The sequence below is a fragment of the Rhinichthys klamathensis genome, unplaced genomic scaffold (assembly GCF_029890125.1).
Source record: "Rhinichthys klamathensis goyatoka isolate OS25496 unplaced genomic scaffold, OSU_Roscu_1.1 h1tg000206l_1, whole genome shotgun sequence".
NCBI classification, from domain to species: Eukaryota; Metazoa; Chordata; class Actinopteri; order Cypriniformes; family Leuciscidae; genus Rhinichthys; species Rhinichthys klamathensis.
The window spans coordinates 903,645-925,900 of record NW_026606731.1 but is presented as its reverse complement, the minus strand read 5'-3'; the positions used below and the strand labels follow the sequence as shown (position 1 = coordinate 925,900).

The window sequence follows — 22,256 nt, the reverse complement described above, 5'->3', positions numbered from 1 at the left end:
TTACATTGCGTAAGTATTCATACCTTTTTCTGGGACACATTTCGCTCAGGAGCATTTCAATTTTGCTTGTAGATGTTACTACACTTTGAGTGGAGTTAACCTGTGGGAAATTCAATTCAATGGGTATGATTTGGAAAGACACGCACCTCTCAATAAAAGGTCTAACAGCTGAAAATGCATATCAGAGCAAAAACCAAGCCATGAGGTCAAAGGAACTGCCCCTAGAGCTCAGAGACAGGATTGTATCAAGACACAGATTTGGGGAAGACTATGGAAAAAGAAAATCTGCTGCGTTGAAGGTTCACAGAAGCACGTAGCGTTCATAATCCTTAATGGAAGAAGTTTGGAACAACCAGGACTCTTCCTAGAGCTGGCCTCCTTGCCAAACTGAGCAATTGATGGAGAAGGGCCTTGGTTAGAGTGGTGACCATTAGGGATGCACTAATATGAAAATTTTGGCTGATACGATAATTCTTTATTTTGAATGCGATAACCGATATATTGGCCGATAAATCTAAATTCAAATTTTTATATATCTTTTGAGAGACTGATTACAAAAACAAAAGTCTCACCATTAAAGGTGCATTGTGTAATATTTAGGAGGATATGTTGACAGAAATGTAATATCATATACATAACTATTAGGGGTGGAACGGTACACAGAAGTCACGGTTCGGTTCATACCTCGGTTCAGACGTCACGGTTCGGTACGATTTCGGTACAATGGAGGGAAAAGCAAAACAAAAATGCAGAAGGCATTGTATTTTTTAAATAAGTTTTTTTAATAAAGGCATAGAACCAGTTTATTTGAAGTGCACTGACAATAGTTTTATATAATTAGTTTATTAATTAAATTAATAAAGACAAAAAGACCTTGCGAAATGTTTGGTAATTGTACCTGAATTAATTTAAAATTATTTTGCTATATCTCAGATCAAAATATTTGTTTTTCCTTAATTTTAATTAACATTATTAATTGACAATGTAACATTATTCTCTTCTGAATTATAAATAATTGATTTCTGTATAAAATAATACTACCATTAAAAAAACACATTCGATTTTCTTTTTTTAATCAATGTAGAATGTGTAAGATTAGTGCTCCGAGGACAAGAAATGGAAACCAATGCAATATGACGAATGTCCAAAAGATGGAACACACAGACTGTTTTGAAATGGAGTTGGATAAATATGTTTTGCTTTTAAAACAGTGTGTGTGTGTGTGTGATTTTGGTTGGGTGACAGTTGTAGGTTACAGTTTGACAAGAGTTTACAGTGTGACAAAAGCACAATGTTGTGTTTTATTGCGAGTGTACACAAATATAAGTAAACACTTTGCAGGTTTAATGATCTGTATGAACAAAATGACGGAGTATGTTTTTTATGTTTCCACTGTTCGATCGCGTGCCTCTCTCTCTCTCTCTCTCTCTCTCTCTCTCTCTCTCTCTCTCTCTCTCTCTCTCTCTCTCTCTCTCTCTCTCTCTCTCACACACACACACAGTTCGATCGCGCCCGCGCGCCCCTCTCTCTCTCTCTCTCTCTCTCTCTCTCTCTCTCTCTCTCTCTCTCTCTCTCTCTCTCTCTCTCTCTCTCTCTCTCTCTCTCTCTCTCTCTCTCTCTCTCTCTCTCTCTCTCTCTCTCTCTCTCTCTCTCTCTCACACACACACTCCAGCATTGCAATCTTGACATCGCTGCCTGTTCATTATGCGGTCACGGTCACACCAAACGCGAATCGAGCGTCAAATTCGCATCTAGTTCGACGCTAGTCCAAAGCGAATAGGACGCGCGTATAAAGCCAACGTTTGAAGTGAACGCGCGTTCAGAGCTAAGCCGATGGTACAGATTTTGTGTCCCTAAAGAACCCGCGTATCTAACAGTAGTTCCGCATTACATTAATTAATTTGCACGCGAGTTTTATTTATTTTTATACCGTGTATTCTCCGTGTAAATTCGTGCACCGAACCGTGACGCCCGTACCGTTTCGGTTCGATACGAATACATGTACCGTTCCACCCCTAATAACTATGTTTTCAGTGGTGTATAAAGACCTTACAAAATGAACCGTTATGTTTTTATTACCTTAGAATGAGGCATTTCTATCTACATACACCGCGGGTCCCCTTACATTGAAATAGCCATTTTGCGCCGACATGCTTCTACAGTAGCCCTAAACGGACTACATATGTTGTTCTTCGTGCAAAGAAGCAAGCTAAAGTCAGCGAATAAAACACGATTTCCATTACACGAGAGTAGATGTTAAAACTTCATGCTGATTTGTACTCTGCTTTCGCCAAGATAAGCACATATTAAGACGTAGCTTTACAGTAACCTATGCTTCTCCATCCATTTACGCTTCCTTCCATATGGTGATGTGAATCTCCTTCTGTCCGGCGTTAACGGCTGCAGTGTACTTGGCGCGTCAGCACACACAACGGCTGCAACTACAGTGTGGTCTCCCCAGTGGACCAGCACGACAACCGTCTGGATTGAGCCGAGTAGGGGACATCTCTAGGGTCTTCAAGTGGGCACCTTCCGTCCTCAGTGTTTCGTCGACTAGCCCACGACACCTCAAGAGGGCTCGACAGTGACTCTGGGGTCCCAGAGTCACCCCCCTCCGTCCCCCACTCAACTCAGCCCAGCTTCATGACCTTTACGTCCCTCCTGCTACTGAGGTTGCTCCTTCCTCGTAGTTCACATGTGTCCTAACCACAATCTCACAATCTCTCCGCAACCCAACCATACGCGCCAACCCGTTTGACTAAGGCTGTCGAGCCCCACTGTCTTCGTTAAAGTAGGTTCAGTGGCAACGGTTCTGTATGGCATACTACCATATCCGCCCAATCACCAACCCTCATTCACGCACTATACACAGGAACGTAATAACTGTCATTACTATGCAAACTATACAAATAAACCAACAGACTCTTTGAGTTTTTCAAGAATTCTACGAAACCGTAGCGTGGCGGCCTGTACACAGCCAGCCAGAATATTTCCGTCTCAACCACAGCCAGTTGCTGCTTCTCTCTGCTGCTTCAGATAAGTTCTTTACTGTGCGACGCAACTCTTGGCCACTGAATCCGACGTCTCTGAGGAACCGGGTTGTAGAGTGTGCCACAAATCCTCGACAACCCACTGGATAAACCTGAACTCTCCATCCTCGCTGTTCTGCTTCAGTGGCCAGATGAGCATACCGCAGTTTCTTCCTCTCATATGCCTCATCTACAGCATCCTCCCATGGCACTGTTAACTCTATCAGTTGAACAATGCGTGCTGATCCAGACCACAAAACAATATATGGTCGGGGGTTTGTGGTGGCAATCTCCGGTGGAAAAATAACCAGTTGATCAAGATCAGCCAGCATTTTCCAGTCCCTAGCAGCTTCCAGTTGTCCTGGGCGAGAATTGGTGTTAACACCTTTTCTTGGTGGTTGCTCGCCTGGGCGGAGGAATATTGTCTTCTGTGTGTAATGTTTTGCTAGAACAGGTGGCAACTTATTGGTCATGTTACGCTTGCCTTCCAATGCTAAAGCCAAACATCGCAGTACTTGGTCATGGCGCCAAGTAAACCGCACTTGGCTAAGAGCCACCTTACATCCTGTCAAAATGTGCCTTAATGTGGCAGGTGATGAACACAAAGGACAAGAGGGATCCTCTCCTACCCAGAGGTTTAGGTTCTGCAGTGATGGGAGAACATCATATGTTGACCTGATAAGGAAACTGATCCTACTCTTTTCCATTGACCAAAGGTCTTGCCAGCTAAGAGCCACCTTACATCCTTTCAAAATGTGCCTTAATGTGGCAGGTGATGAACACAAAGGACAAGAGGGATCCTCTCCTACCCAGAGGTTTAGGTTCTGCGGTGATGGGAGAACATCATATGTTGACCTAGTAAGGAAACTGATCCTACTCTCTTCCATTGACCAAAGGTCTTGCTCGGCATCTTGCGTTGTTCCACACTCTCCCATCTCATCCACTCTCCCTGCTTGACCTGGGAAATGGCCTTTATACACCTCATCCTCTCCTCCTGCTGTCGCACCTCGTTGACTACCAGCTTCCTCCTTTGAGCTGGGCCTGCCTTGTGCCATTTTAGGAGGAGCTAAACTGAGCCCAAACCCCCCTCTTCCATGCTGTACCTGTCCCACGATTTCACCAATTTGAAGGGCAGCCTTTGCCTCTACCACAGATTTGTTTGCTGACCACTTTCTACCAGTTTTTTAACACAGGTGCTGCCTCCCTTACAAATTTGTCACGCGACTCTACTAACACAATGAAGAACAAGTAACAATAATATTCGCAATAACATCGTTTTACTGAATAATCAAGTAAACCTAATTTCTTAATTTATCTTTGTAAAGAAACCTCATTGCTTAACTGGCTATTCTCTGCTGTCTCAGACGACGACATCTTTTCCTGTCGGCCAACTGTCAGGGTTCTGCCCTGGCAGCCTTGTCTGTTTTGTCTTTGTTTCATGTTGCTATGTTTGTCTTGTGTTTGAGCACATGGCTCTGTCTTTGTTTGCCATGTGCTCCACTTCTCCTGCCTCCTTGTTTCCTGTTACCACGCCCCCTTGTTTAGTCCATGGCCGTTTCTCAATACCAAGTATGCAAACTTCCGACTTGCGTCCTTGGTAGTTCGGACTAGGCAAGTTCGACTCAGTAGAACAAACTCCAGAGTACGAGAGGACGCAAGTCCGGTTATTGTGCAAATGGAACAGCGGCATTCTTGATCGCGTCACTCAGCACGCTCTGGCTACTCCGGTTATCTCTTTATGTATATTTTAGGCAACAATAAAATGAAATATGCTTCAACTCTGCCTCTTTTCGTCAACAATAAAACGAAATATGTTATAAAACACCACTCTGCCTCTTTTCATTAAAAAAAATCTTAAACATAGCCTATTAGCCTAATGGCCACACACATGTGGTTCAGGCAACGCGTACATTGATTATCTTCACTGCATATATTTATAACAACATGAAATATAAACCACAACCCTGCTTCTTTTTGATATCATTTTAAAAATATGAAACATTATTGATTTTTATTGACATTTAACAAACAGAGACAGGGTTGTGCCATTTTATTTTATATAGTGAAGAGAATGTTAAAATAAATATATATATATATATATATATATATATATATATTAAAGTATATAAAATAAAATTACACAACACTGTCTCTTTTTGTTAAATGTCAGTTTTAATGATCAATAATATCCAGTATAAAAGTATAAGTAGCCTAAAAGGTATAAGAAGCTACAATGAGAAATAAAGCAAACAATTCAGTCAAACATAAGTAAGCTCTCTAATAGGCTACAAAGTTCAAGTTAAATAGCCTAAATATATAAAGCTATGAAACTTCACTTTGCCCTCAGCCAAAACGATTTGCCATGGAACAAACTATAGATTAATGAGACCAAAGATCGACTTATACACAAAACAAATTATACGTCATGTTTATCCACTAGACTAGAGACATCAGAGCCAGCGGCAAACGTCAGAAGCACAAGCCGAGGAAAAGCTGTTCCAGTCGGGGTTAAGCGCTGAACGCCCGGTGATCACCTGGATCTCACAACTCCGAAAACGTCAGATACATTTTTCAAATAGGCGCTATCTTGATAAATAAACCACAGATGTGAGCTTTAAACAACTACATTCTCGCCTGAAAAACTTTCATGACACAATAACAGTAGTATTTTGATATTACGCGGGTTTTCTCCTCTGCTATTGACGCTTGCTGGTTGGTGTGAGATGCATTCTGGGATACCTGGCTGTCTCAAGTCCGCACAAGTCACCTCTCGATGCATCCTCGGTAAAAGGGGCGGATCAAGAACAGATCTGGGGATTTGAACTGGACTTGGCTAGATGTGAACTTTGAATTGGAACAGTACTCGGGCAGCGACTGATGACGTTTCACAAGTCCACAAGAACACAAGTACAGACAAGAACGCATATTGAGAAACGGCCCATGTCTTGTCCTTGTTTCACTAATTGTCCTCACCTGATCCTCATGTGCTCTGGTCCCTTTATATTGTGCCTCTTTCCCTCATGTCTTTGCTGGTTCGTTTTGTGCGTTGTCTGTGTTCAACGTGTGCGTTCATTGTGTGTATGCGGTTATCACAGAAATTGTCAGTCAGTGCTAGATTTAGTTTTCCTTGTTTGATTATTTCTGTTTTGTTCAATTCTAGTTTCTTTGTCCCTGTGTTTTAGTCTAGTTCTAGTCTTTATTTACTTCTAGTTCTCTCGAGTCTTGTTTTTACTTCTCTTTATTTTTTGTTAGGTAATCTTTTATTTCTTTTTCTCTAGTCTTGTTTCATTTATTTTTGTTTGTAAGTACCAGTTACTTATTTTAAAAGATTAATTATTTTATTTACCTTATTTTCTCCTTTGCTACCTCCAGTTATTATTCTATTTTATCTATTTTGTTTTTCTAGTCATAGCTTTCAGTTTTTTGTTTCTGTTATCTCTTGTTGTGTGTTCATCTTGTGTTTGTTCCTGCCCTGCCCTGCCCTGCATCCTGGTCTTCCTTGGTTATTGAGACTCCTGTCCTGGCAAGCCACTCTAGTGCCCAGTGCTGTTTCATCTCACCCATGCCAAGCCTCTGGTTCCTTGAGCTGCTGTCAATTTTCCACTGTTGCCAAAGAGCCTGGAGTTGTCTCACCCCTTACCAGCCTGTTCTCCAGTTGTGCCCTCGGCCTACCTGTTCTCCAGTTGTGTGCCCTGCGCTATTGTTTGGACTGTTCCTGCCTGTGTCTTGTCTTTGTCAATAAATATCACTCCCCGTTCATTCTGTGCCTGGGTCCTCCCTTCTCTGAATCCTGACACCACCGTAACTTCTGGTGGTTGCAATTCCGGTTGGTGTAAAAATTACACAGTGCACCTTTAAAAGCACACAATTATAATGTTCTCGTTATAATTTTATGTAGCAGATATAGAGCTGGTAAGTCCCGCCCATCCGTAAAACTCCAAGTGGACCTCTAGGTTGAAAAAGCGTCAATGTTAGTGAATGAGACAAAATAATTATTTTCTGATCCCGTTTGAATTGTGCCATGAATGTGAACATATGTTGTCTGTAAATTTTTTATATAATTTCTCATGTAACGAGTTTGACAGTATATTGTATGATTCTTTGGCTAGCAGTTGTGGAATAGACATAACGAGAAAGACTACACGTCGCATATGTGACGTCACCGCATAACACATTTTCCCTCCACAAATCACGGTGCGATAATCTAAGGAATTAGATCCAGATGCCTGTGTGTTTTGTACCCAAATGTCACCATTCAAACAAAGGCATGTTTAGCGTGATCCGTGTGCTAGTGGTGGTGACGTATATCAAACGCGTCGAAAGCAGCGAAGAGTTGTAGTCCACAAAGTGCTCTCACACAAAGTCTAAGCATATGAAAATTCTACCCGCTAAATTGTAGCATTCTTTACACGAAATATTATATCAAAAATTCACAGACAACATATGTTCACATTCATTGCAAAATTCAAACGGGATTAGAAAATAATTATTTTCTCTCATTCACTTGCATTGACGATTTTTCAACCTAGAGGTCCAGCGGGGTAAGCGGAAGGGGCGGGACTTACCACCAGCTCTATGACAGACTTGCGCTGCACATAACTGTATTTTACTTTTTTGAAAGGATTCCAATCATATTTCAAGCAATTCAAAACCATCATGGTGAACAGTGCGCATCTGAAGTGTCTCAGCTGAAGGAAATAATACATTATTTATCGGCTTTAATATATTGGCCAAATTCCGGCCGTTAACAATAACATTACAGAAGGACAAACATCACTGCAACACTCCACCGATCTGGGCTTTGAGCGCCCAGACTCAAGCCTCTACTCAGTGAAGACACATGAACACCGACTTGGAATTTGCAAAAAAGCATCTTAAGGACTTTCTCAGACTGTGAGAAACAATATTCTCTGGTCTGATGAAAATGAAATACTTTCTCAAGGCATTATATATATACTATATGCTGTAAGGTACCAAGAATATCTCGACCGGCTAGCTTTACTTTTTAGTGCTCTCTGAGTCATACAGATGAAAGGCCTCCCTCTGTTCTTCAGTTCCCTGCACTTTTATTATATCATCTTAAATCCTGCTGATGTAACTCACAGCCTTGAAAGACTGTTTTGTGACAATCTGCATGGCAATAATTGCGAAGTTTTCAATAATTGCAAAGCTTTTATGTCAAATGTTATCTAATGGAAATGCGAGAACAAAAGTGGTGCGGTTATACTTTATGGGGTGCTGGAGTTGTTATCTGCTCGCCTCTGAAGTGCTTTACAGGTGTTCTTTGTGAAAAACAAGACAAAGCAAATTAAAGCAAAAAGAAATGCAAACGAGTTTCTTGTATGAACTGAGATGGTTTATTTTTATAAGATTAACTGCTACATTCTTTGAGACAAATTTTAGCAGATTCACATGTATCCTTTTTGGAGAATACAATCCCAGAAGTACTGCAATGCAAAGGGAAATTTGTCATGGACTCACAAAACGTACATTCCCCTGCCAATTGTAAATGCGTAAAAGAACAATAATGCCACCTAAACCATCTCACAATATAATTATAACAATAAAAATTTAACTAACATGCGAAAAAAGCGACTAAAGAAATGTTGATTATGAAAAAACAACAACCAATAATGACAAATATTGATAAACAGTTGAATCAAATTAAAATGGGTTATTTTGCCCAAGAAAAAATGTGATTATCAAACTGTAGGCTCAGCAACAAAGCCAACAGTTTGACAAAGCCAACAAAGCCAATAGAGTTTGACTATCAAACTGAATTGCAATCAATTGTAAGCAGAGTCTCACATTTCACACAACGAGAATTATTTTTGAGTTATTTATTTGAAAATCAAGCTATTAGCTTAGCAACATGCTAACATCAAACTATTGGATTCGGTTGTAAACAGTCTCTCATTTGGAGCTAACTTATAAAGCGATATTTTTGTGACATAAGAAGTTGCTCCCTAAGTAAGTACCAAATTAGTTTCATATGAAAAGGTTTCATTTCAATTGCCATGTTGACGTAGAAGGCAGCAGCGTATGTAAACAGACAGTAAACAACAAGGCAGCTTACTAGGTTTTGGACCAGAGCTATAATTTCTGCAGTGTATGAGGTTGAAATTTGATATTGTGTTTATTTAACAGGTGTACGTGTCCTATGACTATGGAACCACCTTCACGGACGTATCAGAGAAATTTCAACTGTCTGGGGATCAGGAGGGCAAGAAACAGGTCATCTCACAGTTTTACCACAGCCCTGCTGACAACAAACGAGTAAGTGTGTGAGAGACATTAGCTGCACTATCAGTGTGACATACTTGAGTTGTCTTGTCTTTGTGAGTTTAAGCCGAGGTCATACAAGACCGCTGTGACACAAACCGCTTCCTGGCCATCTGCAGCTGTGACCTTCCACCACTCCAATCACGTATACACCCACAGATGGTGTTATCCAAGAGAGCAACTCCAAGGGCTGGGTAAAAATACAGGCTGCATCCTTAGTCTTTGCCCTTGCCACCTACCGTAACTGACTGCTCCATTGAGACTTTGTGGGGGTGAAAAGGCTCATGGGAGTTGGAGTGGGGAGCTGCAGATGTGGTAGAACCGCTGTGGGACTCTGCATTGCGTCTTTGCAGGGGCTGACGGCAGCAGACGGTGACCATTCATCTGGAGACTGGAGTCAATGATGTGGCTGGCACTGCAGCTGCCGCTTGCTGCTCCTGCTGGATTGGATTGGATTGAAGCTAAAGCGTTACTAGTGTAATTTGCAAAGCTTACAACTTCTTGGTAGCAGCACTGGGCTGTTTAATTACATTTTGAGTGATCAGAGTAACTTGCACCGTTGGGCCACATGTAGAAAAGAACTCTGATTCTCGGTTGTTACAGATGGGATAATTAATAGAAATATTGGCTAGGTGCTTTATAGTGGCTTTGACTTGCAAGTGTGATTGGATTTTCTAATGATTCACTATTGACTTTTTATTATAACATTAACATTGATCTCAATTAATATAGTATTCACTTTATTTTAGTAACTATTATTATATAATAATATTAATAATTAACAGTAACATTATTTCTGTTTTTACTTTTTAACTATTATTATAATGGATATAATTATTATTTATCTCAACTACTAACTAATGAAATCGATTGGCTTGTTGAGAAGAGGTGTGTTATTACTTCTCTAAGCTGTGTTGACTTGGCCTTGTGGTAAGAAACCACTCAGAACAATGGCATTGTGTCACTTATAGTCTGATGATGGTCACGGTTGATGCTGGAGATCCATATGCTCTACTTTCTCTTTCTTCTTTTTCCACTTTTTCTTTCATATTTCTGTACAGCATTAGGTTTCTTTTTAAGTCGAGTGTTACTGTTTCAGTCCCAGTCCTCATTGCCTCTGAATCTGGAGAGAGAAAGTGCCCTGCTTCCATAACCAGGCCATGGAGAGGACAAAGTTTATAGGGAAGGCTCTTAAATGAAATATCAAAGAGAAGGGAGGCAGATTAGAATGGCAGAAGTGCATAATCTGTATAATTCATAATGTTAAAAATGTTTTTTACTATATTTAAAATGCTTTGATGTTCTCGTGGTGCCAGTTGCCTGAAATAAATATCTATAAATTATAGATCTTCTGTTGTGTTGTCAACCACTACAGAGGTAAACATCACCCTAATGTTCCCAACCTGTATGATGTGGAAAGCAAAAGAAGACATTTAGCAGAATGTAGAGGCTGCTCTTTTACACATAATGAATGTGGATGGTGATTTTTATAATGCCAAGTCATTAAAGGACCAAAAAAGCATCATAAAAACAGTCTATATGAGTTGTGTACTCTAGGCCTTTAAGACATGCAGGCCCATATTCTGGTCATTTTACATTGCACATTTTTTACATTGAGTCATATGGACTACTTTTATTGTGCTTTTTGGAGCATTATAAACCACAATCTACTTTCATTGTATTGAAAATAGATGCCTTGCATCTCTTTTTAAGACAATAAAATGGTATTTGTAACATAATCCCCTGGTTTCACAGACAAGGCTGTTTTAACTGAAAGCAACTTGCACTGACACATCTTAAAATATGCCAATACCATTATTTTGTCTCAAGATGCACACCAGTAATGTTTTTTTCTAAGGCATGTTTTTAAAAGCTACTAAATGTCCTGAGTTGAACTAAGGCCTGATCCGGCTAAATCTAAGCCCTGTCTTTGAAACCGGGCCTAGGTTGAGTATATGATGACAGTATTTTTTATTTTGGATGAACTATGCCTATAATTGTTTTTGCTGAATTTACTTTTTTTTTTTTTTTTTAAATGTCTTTTCTGATTTTTCCCCTGCAGTACCTATTTACTGACACCACGAACGGTTACCTGTGGAACACCTTTGACTTTTGTAAAAGTGTTCAGGGTTTCTCCATCCTCTTCAAGCCCACAGACTTACTGCTGCACAGTAAGAGGCCTAACCTGGTCCTTGCTTATGACAGTTCTCACCCCAATAAACAGGTATGATCACCAATGCTTTCCTTCAGTACTGGGCTATTTTGTATATATTGTGTCCAGTTTTAATAAGATGAATGGCACTGCCACTTAAGCCTTTAGCTATTTGTGGAGATTGCCCTTTTGAATTTTGCACTAAGCAGCAAATTTTGATTTGAGGAAATCAGCCGTAATTTTCATATGAGAAGCTGGTTCATGACGAATGTTTAAAGATATTAAATGTTGTAACAGAAACTGCTGACTCTTAAGGACTTCTCTTTCTTCCTATTTTCTTTTTTTAATTTCCATTTGGCAGCTGTGGAAATCAGATGACTTTGGTGAGACGTGGGTGTTGATTCAGGAGCATGTGAAGTTCTACTTCTGGTAAGATCAAACACTTTGAGGGTGTTCTGAATGTGTCCATCACAAAATCTGTTTTTGGGTGTGATGTGTGTGCCATCATTGGGCAAAAGTAGTCATGCTACTAATTTAACTACATATTTCAGTGCTTTTTAAAAAACATAGTAGCTTTTCTAGAAGAAAGCTTCTTTTTCCTGCAAGCACCGGTAACAAAATGCTACATTGCTGTTTTTTGTCACATGAAATTAAGGAAATAATCATGGTTAATCATGCTTGCCTTTGAATTTCGATTCATTTTAACAAAATGGTTAGTTCGACAATTCATTCATTTTTAACGAACCAGTTTAAAAACAATATACACTCTTTTATTCCACCATGATTGTAGTGATATACAAATTTATATGATAAAATATTACAATAATTTTACAAAATGATATTTTTTTCAAATGCCGTTTCATATTATATAGATATGTATACATATGAAACGACATTTTGAAATATAATTTTGTAAAATTATTGTAATATTTTATCATATAAATTTGTATATCACTACAATATATTGATATACAAATATATATATATATATATATATATATATTTGTATATCAATATATTGTAGTGATATACAAATTTATATGATAAAATATTACAATAATTTTTATATATATCAGTAGTCAACATTTGAAGTCAAAAGTTCATCAAAGTTACATGAATTTTGAACAATACCTGTTCTTGTCCTAGGACAACTTTGATTAACTTTTTTGATCCACTTCAAATGTTGACTACTACTGAATATACACTACCGTTCAAAAGTTTGGGGTCGGTACGATTTTAAATACTTTTAAAAGAATTCTCTTCTGCTAACCATGGCTGCGCTTATTTGATTAAAAATACAACAAAAATCAGTTATAGTATTAAATATTATTCCAGTGTAAATCAGCTGCTTTCTGTGTGAATATATAGTAAAGTGTAATTTATTCCTGTGATCAAAGCTGAATTTTCAGCATCACCAGTGTCAGTGTCTTCAGTGTCAAATGATCCTTCACAAATCAGTATAATATGAGGATTTGATGCTCAAGAAACATTTATTATTATTATCAATGTTGAAACAGTTGTTGGTCTGTCAGTTGTACAGTTTTTTTTTTTTTTTTTTTTTGGATTCTTTGATGAATAGGAAGTTCAAAAGAACAGCATTTGTTTGAAATAGAATCTTTTGTAACATTATAAATGTCTTTACTGTCCTTGATAAATAAAAGTATTGATTTCTTTCCTCCAAAAAATAAAAATATAATTCTCACTGACCCCAAACTTTTGAACGGTAGTGTATATATATATATTTGATATTTAGTATAAATTAAATGCTGTGAATAGCTTAAATGCAGTTATCTACTTATTAGGAAAATTCTATAGGTCCAATTCTCACTTTGAACTAGTTGCTTGTTATCATGCATATTACTAGGATATTGGCTGTTTATTAGTACTTATAAAGCACATATTAATGCCTTATTCTGCATGACCTTGTTCTACATCCCTAATCCTAACCAATTCCTACCAATACCTAAATGTAACAACTACTTACTATTAATAACGAAAAGTCGTAATTAATAGTTGGTTAATAGCGAGAATCAGACCCTAATCTAAAGTGTGACCACTTATTATTATTATTATTATCCTTTTTCAAGTAGTAGCTTAAGTATACACTGATTTCTGAATGACACTGAAACCTGGAGTAATGGCTTTTGAGCTGTAGTAATTTAGTTACTTTTGCTAATGAGCAGCTTGTGGATAGCCTATTTCACACATGGTTCATTACTGTGGTTTTGATTGCTGTCTAAAAGAACAGGGTGTGAGTTTGCAGCTCGTTGATATCCTAAGCAATCGAAATGGCAAATCCAGTTCTTGCTTTCCACTTTCTTCCGTACAGGAATTTTGCAACAATGTTTGTAATTTGAAGAGGGTTGAATGCTCTGTGCTGCCTCACTCAATTTACAGGTTTATGTAGGAATGTGAAACTCTTGCTTTGGATTGCAGCCAGCACTCAGTGTTTGCACAATCAGGCACTGGCATCGAAAGCGAGCAGCAAATAGAAATAACAGAGTGGCGCTTATTGCTATCCTGTTCCGTAAACATTATGCCATAGGATATGATCCGACCGGAAAACCGGAGCTAATTAGAATGTTATGACTCCAATTCATCACAGACGTGATTATCGTTTTTTTCTTTGTTACTTTAGCTCAAAATATGTCTGTAAATGTCTCGATGCCAGAACAAATTAGTTTTTCACATTATTGCAACAGAATAGTCGAAGATATGTAAGGAAGTGGTCAGTGTTTTCAAGCATGTGGGCTGCCGTCCAGACAGACTGCTTGATTGCAAAATAGTCGGTTGTGGATGTTTCTCTGATGAGGCTCAGACTGCGGCCGTATTAATAATTGATTGTGTCTACCAGCCGTGACCCATTTCATCTGCTGGAGTGGCAGTCAGTGCCTGTGGAGATAACATCAGCGATCCTCTGCGATGGCCCTACACAAATGACTCAAGAGCTCAGAGACCGACTACACCATCACTGCAGCGATAACCCTTCTGTTCTGTGCTCTGAGAGCTCTCTCAGACTGTGCCCGGCTTAGGATTGTCACATTTCAAACAGCTTCCCTTTTTCCGGTTTGACGGATGTTTTCTTTTCCTCAAGAGAGGGTCTTTAGAGAGGGTGATCAGGGAGTGTTGTGAGCCAGAATCAAACCTGTGTCAGATGTTGGATGTCTTTTAGGGATGCATGATATATCAGTTCCATATCGTATTTTTTTTTTTATTTAATTGTTCTTGCTCATTTACTTTTTTTAACATTTAGTTTACTTGGTTATATCAATCTTTAAAAGCACTAAAAATGTACACTGTTAAATGTAATCTTTAGCAAATCTCAAAATTAATATCCAGTTTTATATTTATACGGCACATCATAATGTTGTGATGCCTAAATTCAATTGTAGCATTTAAACAGTCTAATTTTAATTTTTTTAAAAACAAACAGTACTAAATTACAGTACAAATCAAAAGTTTGGGTTCAGTGAGGTGTTTTTTTTTAAAGGAAAGAAATTAATACTTTTTTCAGCAATCAATGACACATTATTTTAAATGAATTCTGTTATTTTAAATTTTTCTTGTTTTTCAACTGTTCTTAATGAAATGTTTCTTGAGCAGTAAATCAGCATATCAGAATGATTTCTGAAGGATCTTGTGACACTGAAGACTGGAGTAATGATGCTGAAAATTCAGCTTTACCATCACAGAACTAAATTACATTTTTATTAGATTAAAATAGAAACCAGTCATTTTAAATGATAATAATTTTTCACAATATTACAGTTTTACTGTATTTTTGATCAAACAAATGCACCCTTGAGCATAAGAGACTTCTTTCAAAAACATCTGGCCAACTCCAATCTTTTGAAGACTTGCGTTTTGTGTCAGTTATTAGCCTAATAATTGTTGGTTTAATGGTGTCAACCAGAATTGTAATATTGCTGCATCATTATTAAACGTATACATTTTTAATGTAGCAGTCAGAAGGAATAAGGAAGTCCTGCCAAACAGCTTGACTACTGTTTTAAAGGTCAGCAAACAGACCTTCAGTTCAGTGCATGTTTGTGTTTTTCTGGGTGTGAATTGTGTTGTTTGTTGACTGTATTCTCTGAGCTCTCAATTGGCTTTCAGTTTTAATCTAGACAAACCAAAGGCGGAGCTGCAGGGCTGGTTAAAAGAGCTGTAAGCCCTTGTTTTTATCCGTCTCTCACTCTGCTGCTCGACGTGCTAAACTCCCAGTTGTGAAATAGAAAGCAAGCGGCGAGGTTTGTGTGTTTGTTCCCCTGCGAGATAATCCCTTTATCCTCTAGCTTGGTGATTTAAGAGCCAGTCTCAACAATCAGCACCCCTCTGTGTTTTCAAAGAGGAAGGGAAGTCAGGCTGTTGGTCAAGAGTGGAGAGAGATTCTCTCATCCATTTATCTGAAACTGCTGCCCATTCCTTCGTCTGTAGTCTTGATCTCCCACACTCACCCTGAATAATTTATGAGTAACATTGTGCAGAAAACAGATGAGGAAAACTGGTTCAGTGTAAGTTGTTAGGTGTGAAGTTGCTTGAATTGGCTTGGCAAGTGGAAGTACCTATTGATCACGTATGATAAATGTAGCTGCATATGCCCTGTACAGATTTTGCATTGTAGCACATTGCATGTCATTAGGAAATACAATACAAAACATGTTACTTTATTATTGTAATATTGTATATTATTTTTGAAGCAATGTTCAAATGTTTGCGATTATTTAAATGCTTTTGAAAGAAGTCTTTAATGTTCACCAAGACTGCATTTGTTTAATACAGTAAAAACAGTAATTTTGTGAAATATTATTACAATTTAAAATAACTAATAATTTTATATTAAGACACATTCATATGGAATTGGTTGCTCTCTGAAACCATGTAAACATAAAATGGAACATAAATGTATGCTTAAAAAAACAAAAACATTGTGTTAATAATAAATGTCCAAAATATGAATGTCCAAGTATGTGTGTCTTTCTAATCCCCTAGGGGTGTAGAGCCACACGACAACCCCACCACGTTGTTTGTCCAGCGCCACGAGCCCCAGGGAGACTCCATCATCCTCAGCAGCACAGACTTCTTCGAGCAAAACCGTCAAGTTATCCTAGAGAAGGTGGACAGCTTCCAGTTACGGGACAAGTACATGTTTGCCACCACAACCAGGGTAAGGGTACATTCCAACGTTCGGAGGATAATTTGTAGCTTCAGGCTTTTATATAGCAGAAGAAGGGTAGAATAAGCAGCGCTGAGCTAGAGTTCAAAAACTGGAAATGTGGAGAGTGTCGAGAGTCAGATCCGTGCCAACTCCAGCTGAATGCCTCTCCTGTGAGTGTGAGTAAACACTCCTCTGAAGAGCTGGAGGAACGATCCCGCTCAAGATGAACAGGCAGAGATAACAGGCTTATTTAAAGCCATGGAATCGGATAAGGAGGATTCCTGGTGTGTTTAGCCAACACTGAACTTCTGCCCTATATGACATAAGGGTAATTCAGACAGGTGACACTCTTGTTATTAATCTGGGCTGGTAACCAAAAGGTTACTGGTTTGAATCCCACTGGGTCATTGTGCCCTCAAACATAATATATGCCCCCTGGAGGCACAACCTGTAATACATGTACTGTAAGTTGTACAGTACATGTACATCTGGTGATTGTGTGTCTGTGAACAGCAGTAGTACGTAGACTGTTCCAGAAGGTAGGCGGTTTCGTTATGGTTCCTCCTAAGAGGCCAAATTTTGGCCAGATTCTAAGGCAGAATTGTTTGTATCCATCACAGAGAGAGCGAACCCAGAATGCGCTACAACGAGCTCGATGAAAGAATAAATACAAGGCGGACAAGAGAAATGTTGATTATATATATAAACGTGTATTTAATTCAATACTGCAACTAATAGATAAAAATAGTTCAGTGTAATTAAAAACGGATTAAGTTGCATGTGCTATATATTTTATGCTTCTATTAGCAGCATGGTAACATCAAACTGCAATCATATTTTGCAGTTCTGTTTTTCTTAGTGTGTATATAGTGCTAGAGGAATGAGTCCTAAAGCCTTTAGCTTTCCATGGGTTTTTTGAATGGGTTTGTTTTTAAATCGCTCAAATGGTGGTTAACATAAGCTCAAGATATTTTCATGTTTCATACTGTGTCTTGAAAAGGCAGTTGCTAACAAGTGGCTAAATGGGACTATTGAGGTTGTCAGGGACATTAAAACGTCATCACTCTTCTACTCGCTAGTCCACTTTGTGTTTATAACTGCACTCTTGTAACTCCTGCACTCCTGTGCACTATTCTAACTCAGACGTTCTAATTTAAAGATTATAAAGTTTAAAAGAGTAGTGTGAAAAGTAAAGGTGGTGACGTTGAAGTCATGCAGCCATGATGTAGATTGTTTATATCTTTATCTTTTCACTTCTTCCTATTGTTAGACTTCAAAATTCATACAAACTTTCTTTAATTGTGAAGATTATCTTTATGAGCAAACCATGTAAGAATCATAAACTTTGGTTGGTAAAAGAGATTATTTTCTGCAATAGTCCAGAGGTCCTCGGAATAAATCCTATTTGCTTTTTGTCGAAGGAACCTAGGGTGATGCTAACATCTAGGTTTTCCTACAAAAATACATCATCCCTGCAACACTATATTCATTGGAACTTTAAAACCATGCACCTTGTATTATTTTTATTTGTGCGTTTATATAATTCCATGCATATCTATAAATTAAGAATGTCATCTAAACAAGCAGAAACTCTAAAAACGTGAATCCTGCAGATTTACTCTATCTGGACTATCTATTTATTTTTGTAATTTAATGAAGTTAAACACTAGCATTATTTCAGAATTTGTCATGAGCAGAAACAATTGTGATCCTACAATGTATTGTGATGTTTTTTGTATTGTAAGTCCAGCCCTGCAACACAGGTCATCAGTCATAGAAACACTAAATAGTGTAAAAGCTGTATCTGTCAAACTGTCTCATTAGCATCACATCCAAGAAGTTTTGCATAGTTCTTGGTTTCTGAAACAATGACTGTCTAGACCTCACGTCTATGCTGACCGCAGCTAGTGTTATATTTCAGCGTAGCGCTCACCCTTGAGTATATTCAGTGGTTAATCATTTCCACCCCACATCAGCTGGCATCTCACTAACCTCATCCCACAGCAAATGTCTGACTGCCCAGAACTGGATGAGGCATCTGTCAGGTCACACATGGCACTGCCAGGTTGCGTAAAGCAGAAGCAGACCCAAGTCACCCATTAAATTGGAAAGAAATGTGTAATTTATCTGCGGCCTCAGAAAGCCAGAGACTCCGTGGGAGTTTTAAGGGCTGTTTATGAGCATTGCTGCGCGGATGGCACAACCGCGGCCCTGGACGGCGTGCCTGCCTGACAGTTCTGATCTATGTTCCGTTAATGAAGTTGTGGCTAGGTTTCCCTCGGGTGCCTCTAACCACTCATGCACCACTTATATGCGTTCTGCTGCCCAGTGCCGCCATATGGTCCCGTCTTCAACACTGCGCCATACTAACGGCACGGCACCGAAAGAGTTTTTATAAATGCTTCCATTGTTCTTGTTTTGTTGCAGTAAAGGGATGTCAAATGCATCAATGCAAATTCTGTCATCATTTACCTACCCTCATGTCGTTCTAAACCTATATGACTTTCTTTCTGCTTTGGAACACAGAAGAAGATATAAACTGTTTTTGTCTAGTTTGGTTATAAAAGTTTGGTTTGAGTAAATGATGACAGAATTTAAATTTTAGGCTAAACTGTCCAAAGGCCATCTGACGCGAGACGGAAATACGAAAGGAGCAATATATACTCGCTTTTATTTAGCTCGCTTTTTTTCCCCTGAATTTTCCACAAAGGGCTGTGGGAAGTTTGCTCCCTGTGTTTTGGTGAGCCACATTTCCAGTTAATTTAACGGATTTGGATATTTCACTTGCTGAGTGGATGGATTTACAACAGGATATTTAGTGGTTTTCATGGTCAGACCGTTCAACTCTTTGCAGTGCTCGTTGGTTGTCCACATAGCGCATTAAACAAAATTATCCTAAGGAGGTTTATGACAAGACAGACAAATAGTAAATAGGCCAGAGCAACAGCTCTTTGGAATTTGTCTGGCTGGGCAAGTTGTAAATATCTCTACTCTTGAGGAGAGAGAAAGTGACAGGCTTGTTGAGATCCTTGGCTTGTTGATGCCTGTGTGTGGCCTGGCCCTGACCCTGCTGGCCAGACGTACCCCTAGAGCAACCCCCTCTCTCTTTCAGTCTCTCGCTCACTCACTCACTTACAGAACAAATACTTAGAAGAGCTGCCTACAGAGACAGCATTTTAAGACATCACAAGCTGCCCCTGCTGGAAAAAAAACAGCTTAAATTAGTCTAACCCGGTTTGTTGGTTCTAATTGGCTTAAAGGGATAGTTCACCCAAAAATGAAAATTCTGTCATTAATTAATCACCCTCATGTTGTTCCAAAACCGTAAGACTTTTGTTCATTTTGAGAACACAAATGAAGATCTTTTTGATGAAATATGAGAGTTTTCTGTCCCCCCATAGACAGCTATGCAACAAACTTTGACGCTTCGAAAAGTTAATGTAAAACTAATCCATATGAATTGAGAGGTTTAGTCCAAAATTTCTGAAACTCATTGGTTCTTGTACAAGCTCAACATGCTGCATAACTCAAGAGAATGAACCTCATTGGTTCTCTCACATCAAGTGAACATGCTTGAGCTTCCATTTACCACAACTGATGTGTGAGTTGATGAATGTTTATATGTGAATAAAAGACTAAATTCAGTCTGTTCATCATACTGTATAAAGCGATCAAGTCTCTTCAGAAAATTTGGACTAAACCGCTCAATTCATATGGATTAGTTTTACGATCTCTTTATGGACTTGAAGCGTAAAAGTTTCAGTTGCGTAGCTGTCAATGGAGGGACGGAAAGCTCTCAGATTTCATCAAAAAAATCTTCATTTGTGTTCCGATGATGAATGAAAGTTTACGGGTCTGGAAAGACATGAGGGTGAGTAATTAATGACAGAATTTTCATTTTTGGGTGAACTATCCCTTTAAGATGAAAAAATCTCTGGCAGAAAAAGAGGAAGAGGATTGATTCAATCATCAATCAAGTGGTGATAAAGATTGATATAGTTAAAAACTGATCATTTTACCCAATGTTTGTGTGTTGTATATTTTTCATATTAGATTATCATTTTGTTAGCTTAGCGACATGCTAACACTAAACTCTATTTGAATCAATTGTGAGTTGCTGCTTATGTAACGTTCTAAATTAGTAATTTGAGATGCCATGTTAGATAGGATGCTGTTTATGTAGATAGTAGGCAGTGAGGTTCACTAGGTTTTGGACCATATCCAAAGTCTTGCCGGTCGGACGACATTGATGTCAGTCTTTTTCTCCCTTTTTTCAGTCTTTTACCCTTTTCTCTTTCCGTCACTGTCTCTCTCTGACTCACTCTTTTGCTCTCATTGTGTTGAGTCCCTCTATCTGCAGTCCGGCTAATAGGATTACCATAATGAATATCACAAGAGCCTTTGGCAGTAAGAAGCTTCTAAGACTAATTAAAGCTGTGGAAACCAAGGTCCTCTCATCTGAGGGATTTATCCATAATGTCATAGAGATCTTTAATAATAATTAAGTCTTTTCTCTTCTCACATCCTCACCTCCCTGTAGCCCTGCAAGCTGCTTTAGTGATAACCTGGTTTCAGGGTGTAATCTGAACTTAGATAAAGAAAGATGCTCATGGGAGAAGGATGGGAAGAGATTTTAAATACGATCTTGGCGCGTCAGTAGGCATTAAAGTGGTCTCAATTTAATGCGTTTAATTAAAATACCATTGCTAGCAAATCTCTTATGAATGTAGATCTATAACCACACGTTTCCATGAACATCCTGTCAGTAAGTGAATCAGATGTCAGTTTGATAGCCGTTTGATGGGTTCAATTAGACTGCTTCAAGAGGACTAATGCTGTAATACAGGAAGGGTTAAATTTAGCTATGCTAAACAGCCAAACCCAAAGTTTGTTTGACTGATTAATTAAAAGAACCGACTCAAAATAGTAATTTATTCTTTGCGCTGGCTATCTGTTTTTGCATGCTGCCAGCAAATACAACGTAATGGCAAGTTTTATTGTTTCGATTATCTTTTAATTGCAGACTGCAAACTCACAACTTGGACAAAATATTGTTTACTTTTTGCTGTGACACTATAGAATGCAGAACTTCCCACACTGTGTTCTTCAACATTGCTGCATCTACACATTCTCACTCATGCTTGAAAGTCTGATCTCTCTTCCAGACTAAGCGATGAGAGGGACTGCCAGCACAGTACGGCTGTTGTTCCAGAGATAAATACTTTCTCCTCAAAGAAGGCAAAGTGACTCCAAAGCCAAATATTCATTGGGCCGGCTGTGCCAGAAACTATTCCATTCATGTTGCTATGTAAGAATAGAAGGCTTTTATAGGCGAATTTTGCTGTCAAGTTTGTAGTCAGGGACACTTGGATGGCATGGCAGCAGATTGAGAGATGACAGTTTTCTCTGAGGAGCTGTTTGTGGATAAATGCCTAATGATTCTGTAAGAGCTAAAATTGGAGGTTGGATCTAAGTGTCAGATGCAAATGGAACCTTGGGGGAAAATTTCCGACCTCTGACCACCTGACAGGATTGGTTAACAGCTCAATCACACAAAAACACTGTGCATCCACCTGTGTAGCAACTACTATCGAAATATTTGCCCCTTAAATTGTGGCAGTATGATGTGGTGTTT

General features: G+C 38.7%; 1 protein-coding gene across 2 annotated transcripts in view; it reads left to right on the top strand.

Annotated features, from left to right (window-relative positions):
* The window catches only part of sorl1 (sortilin-related receptor, L(DLR class) A repeats containing), a 65,029-nt gene that overhangs the window by 7,997 nt on the left and 34,776 nt on the right, over window positions 1–22,256 (top strand). For both annotated transcript variants that reach the window (XM_056263340.1, XM_056263339.1), the window contains exons 3-6: window positions 9,177–9,305; window positions 11,374–11,535; window positions 11,825–11,892; window positions 16,456–16,630. In XM_056263340.1, the coding sequence (XP_056119315.1) occupies window positions 9,177–9,305; window positions 11,374–11,535; window positions 11,825–11,892; window positions 16,456–16,630 (534 nt within the window). The remainder of the gene's footprint in view (window positions 1–9,176; window positions 9,306–11,373; window positions 11,536–11,824; window positions 11,893–16,455; window positions 16,631–22,256) is intronic.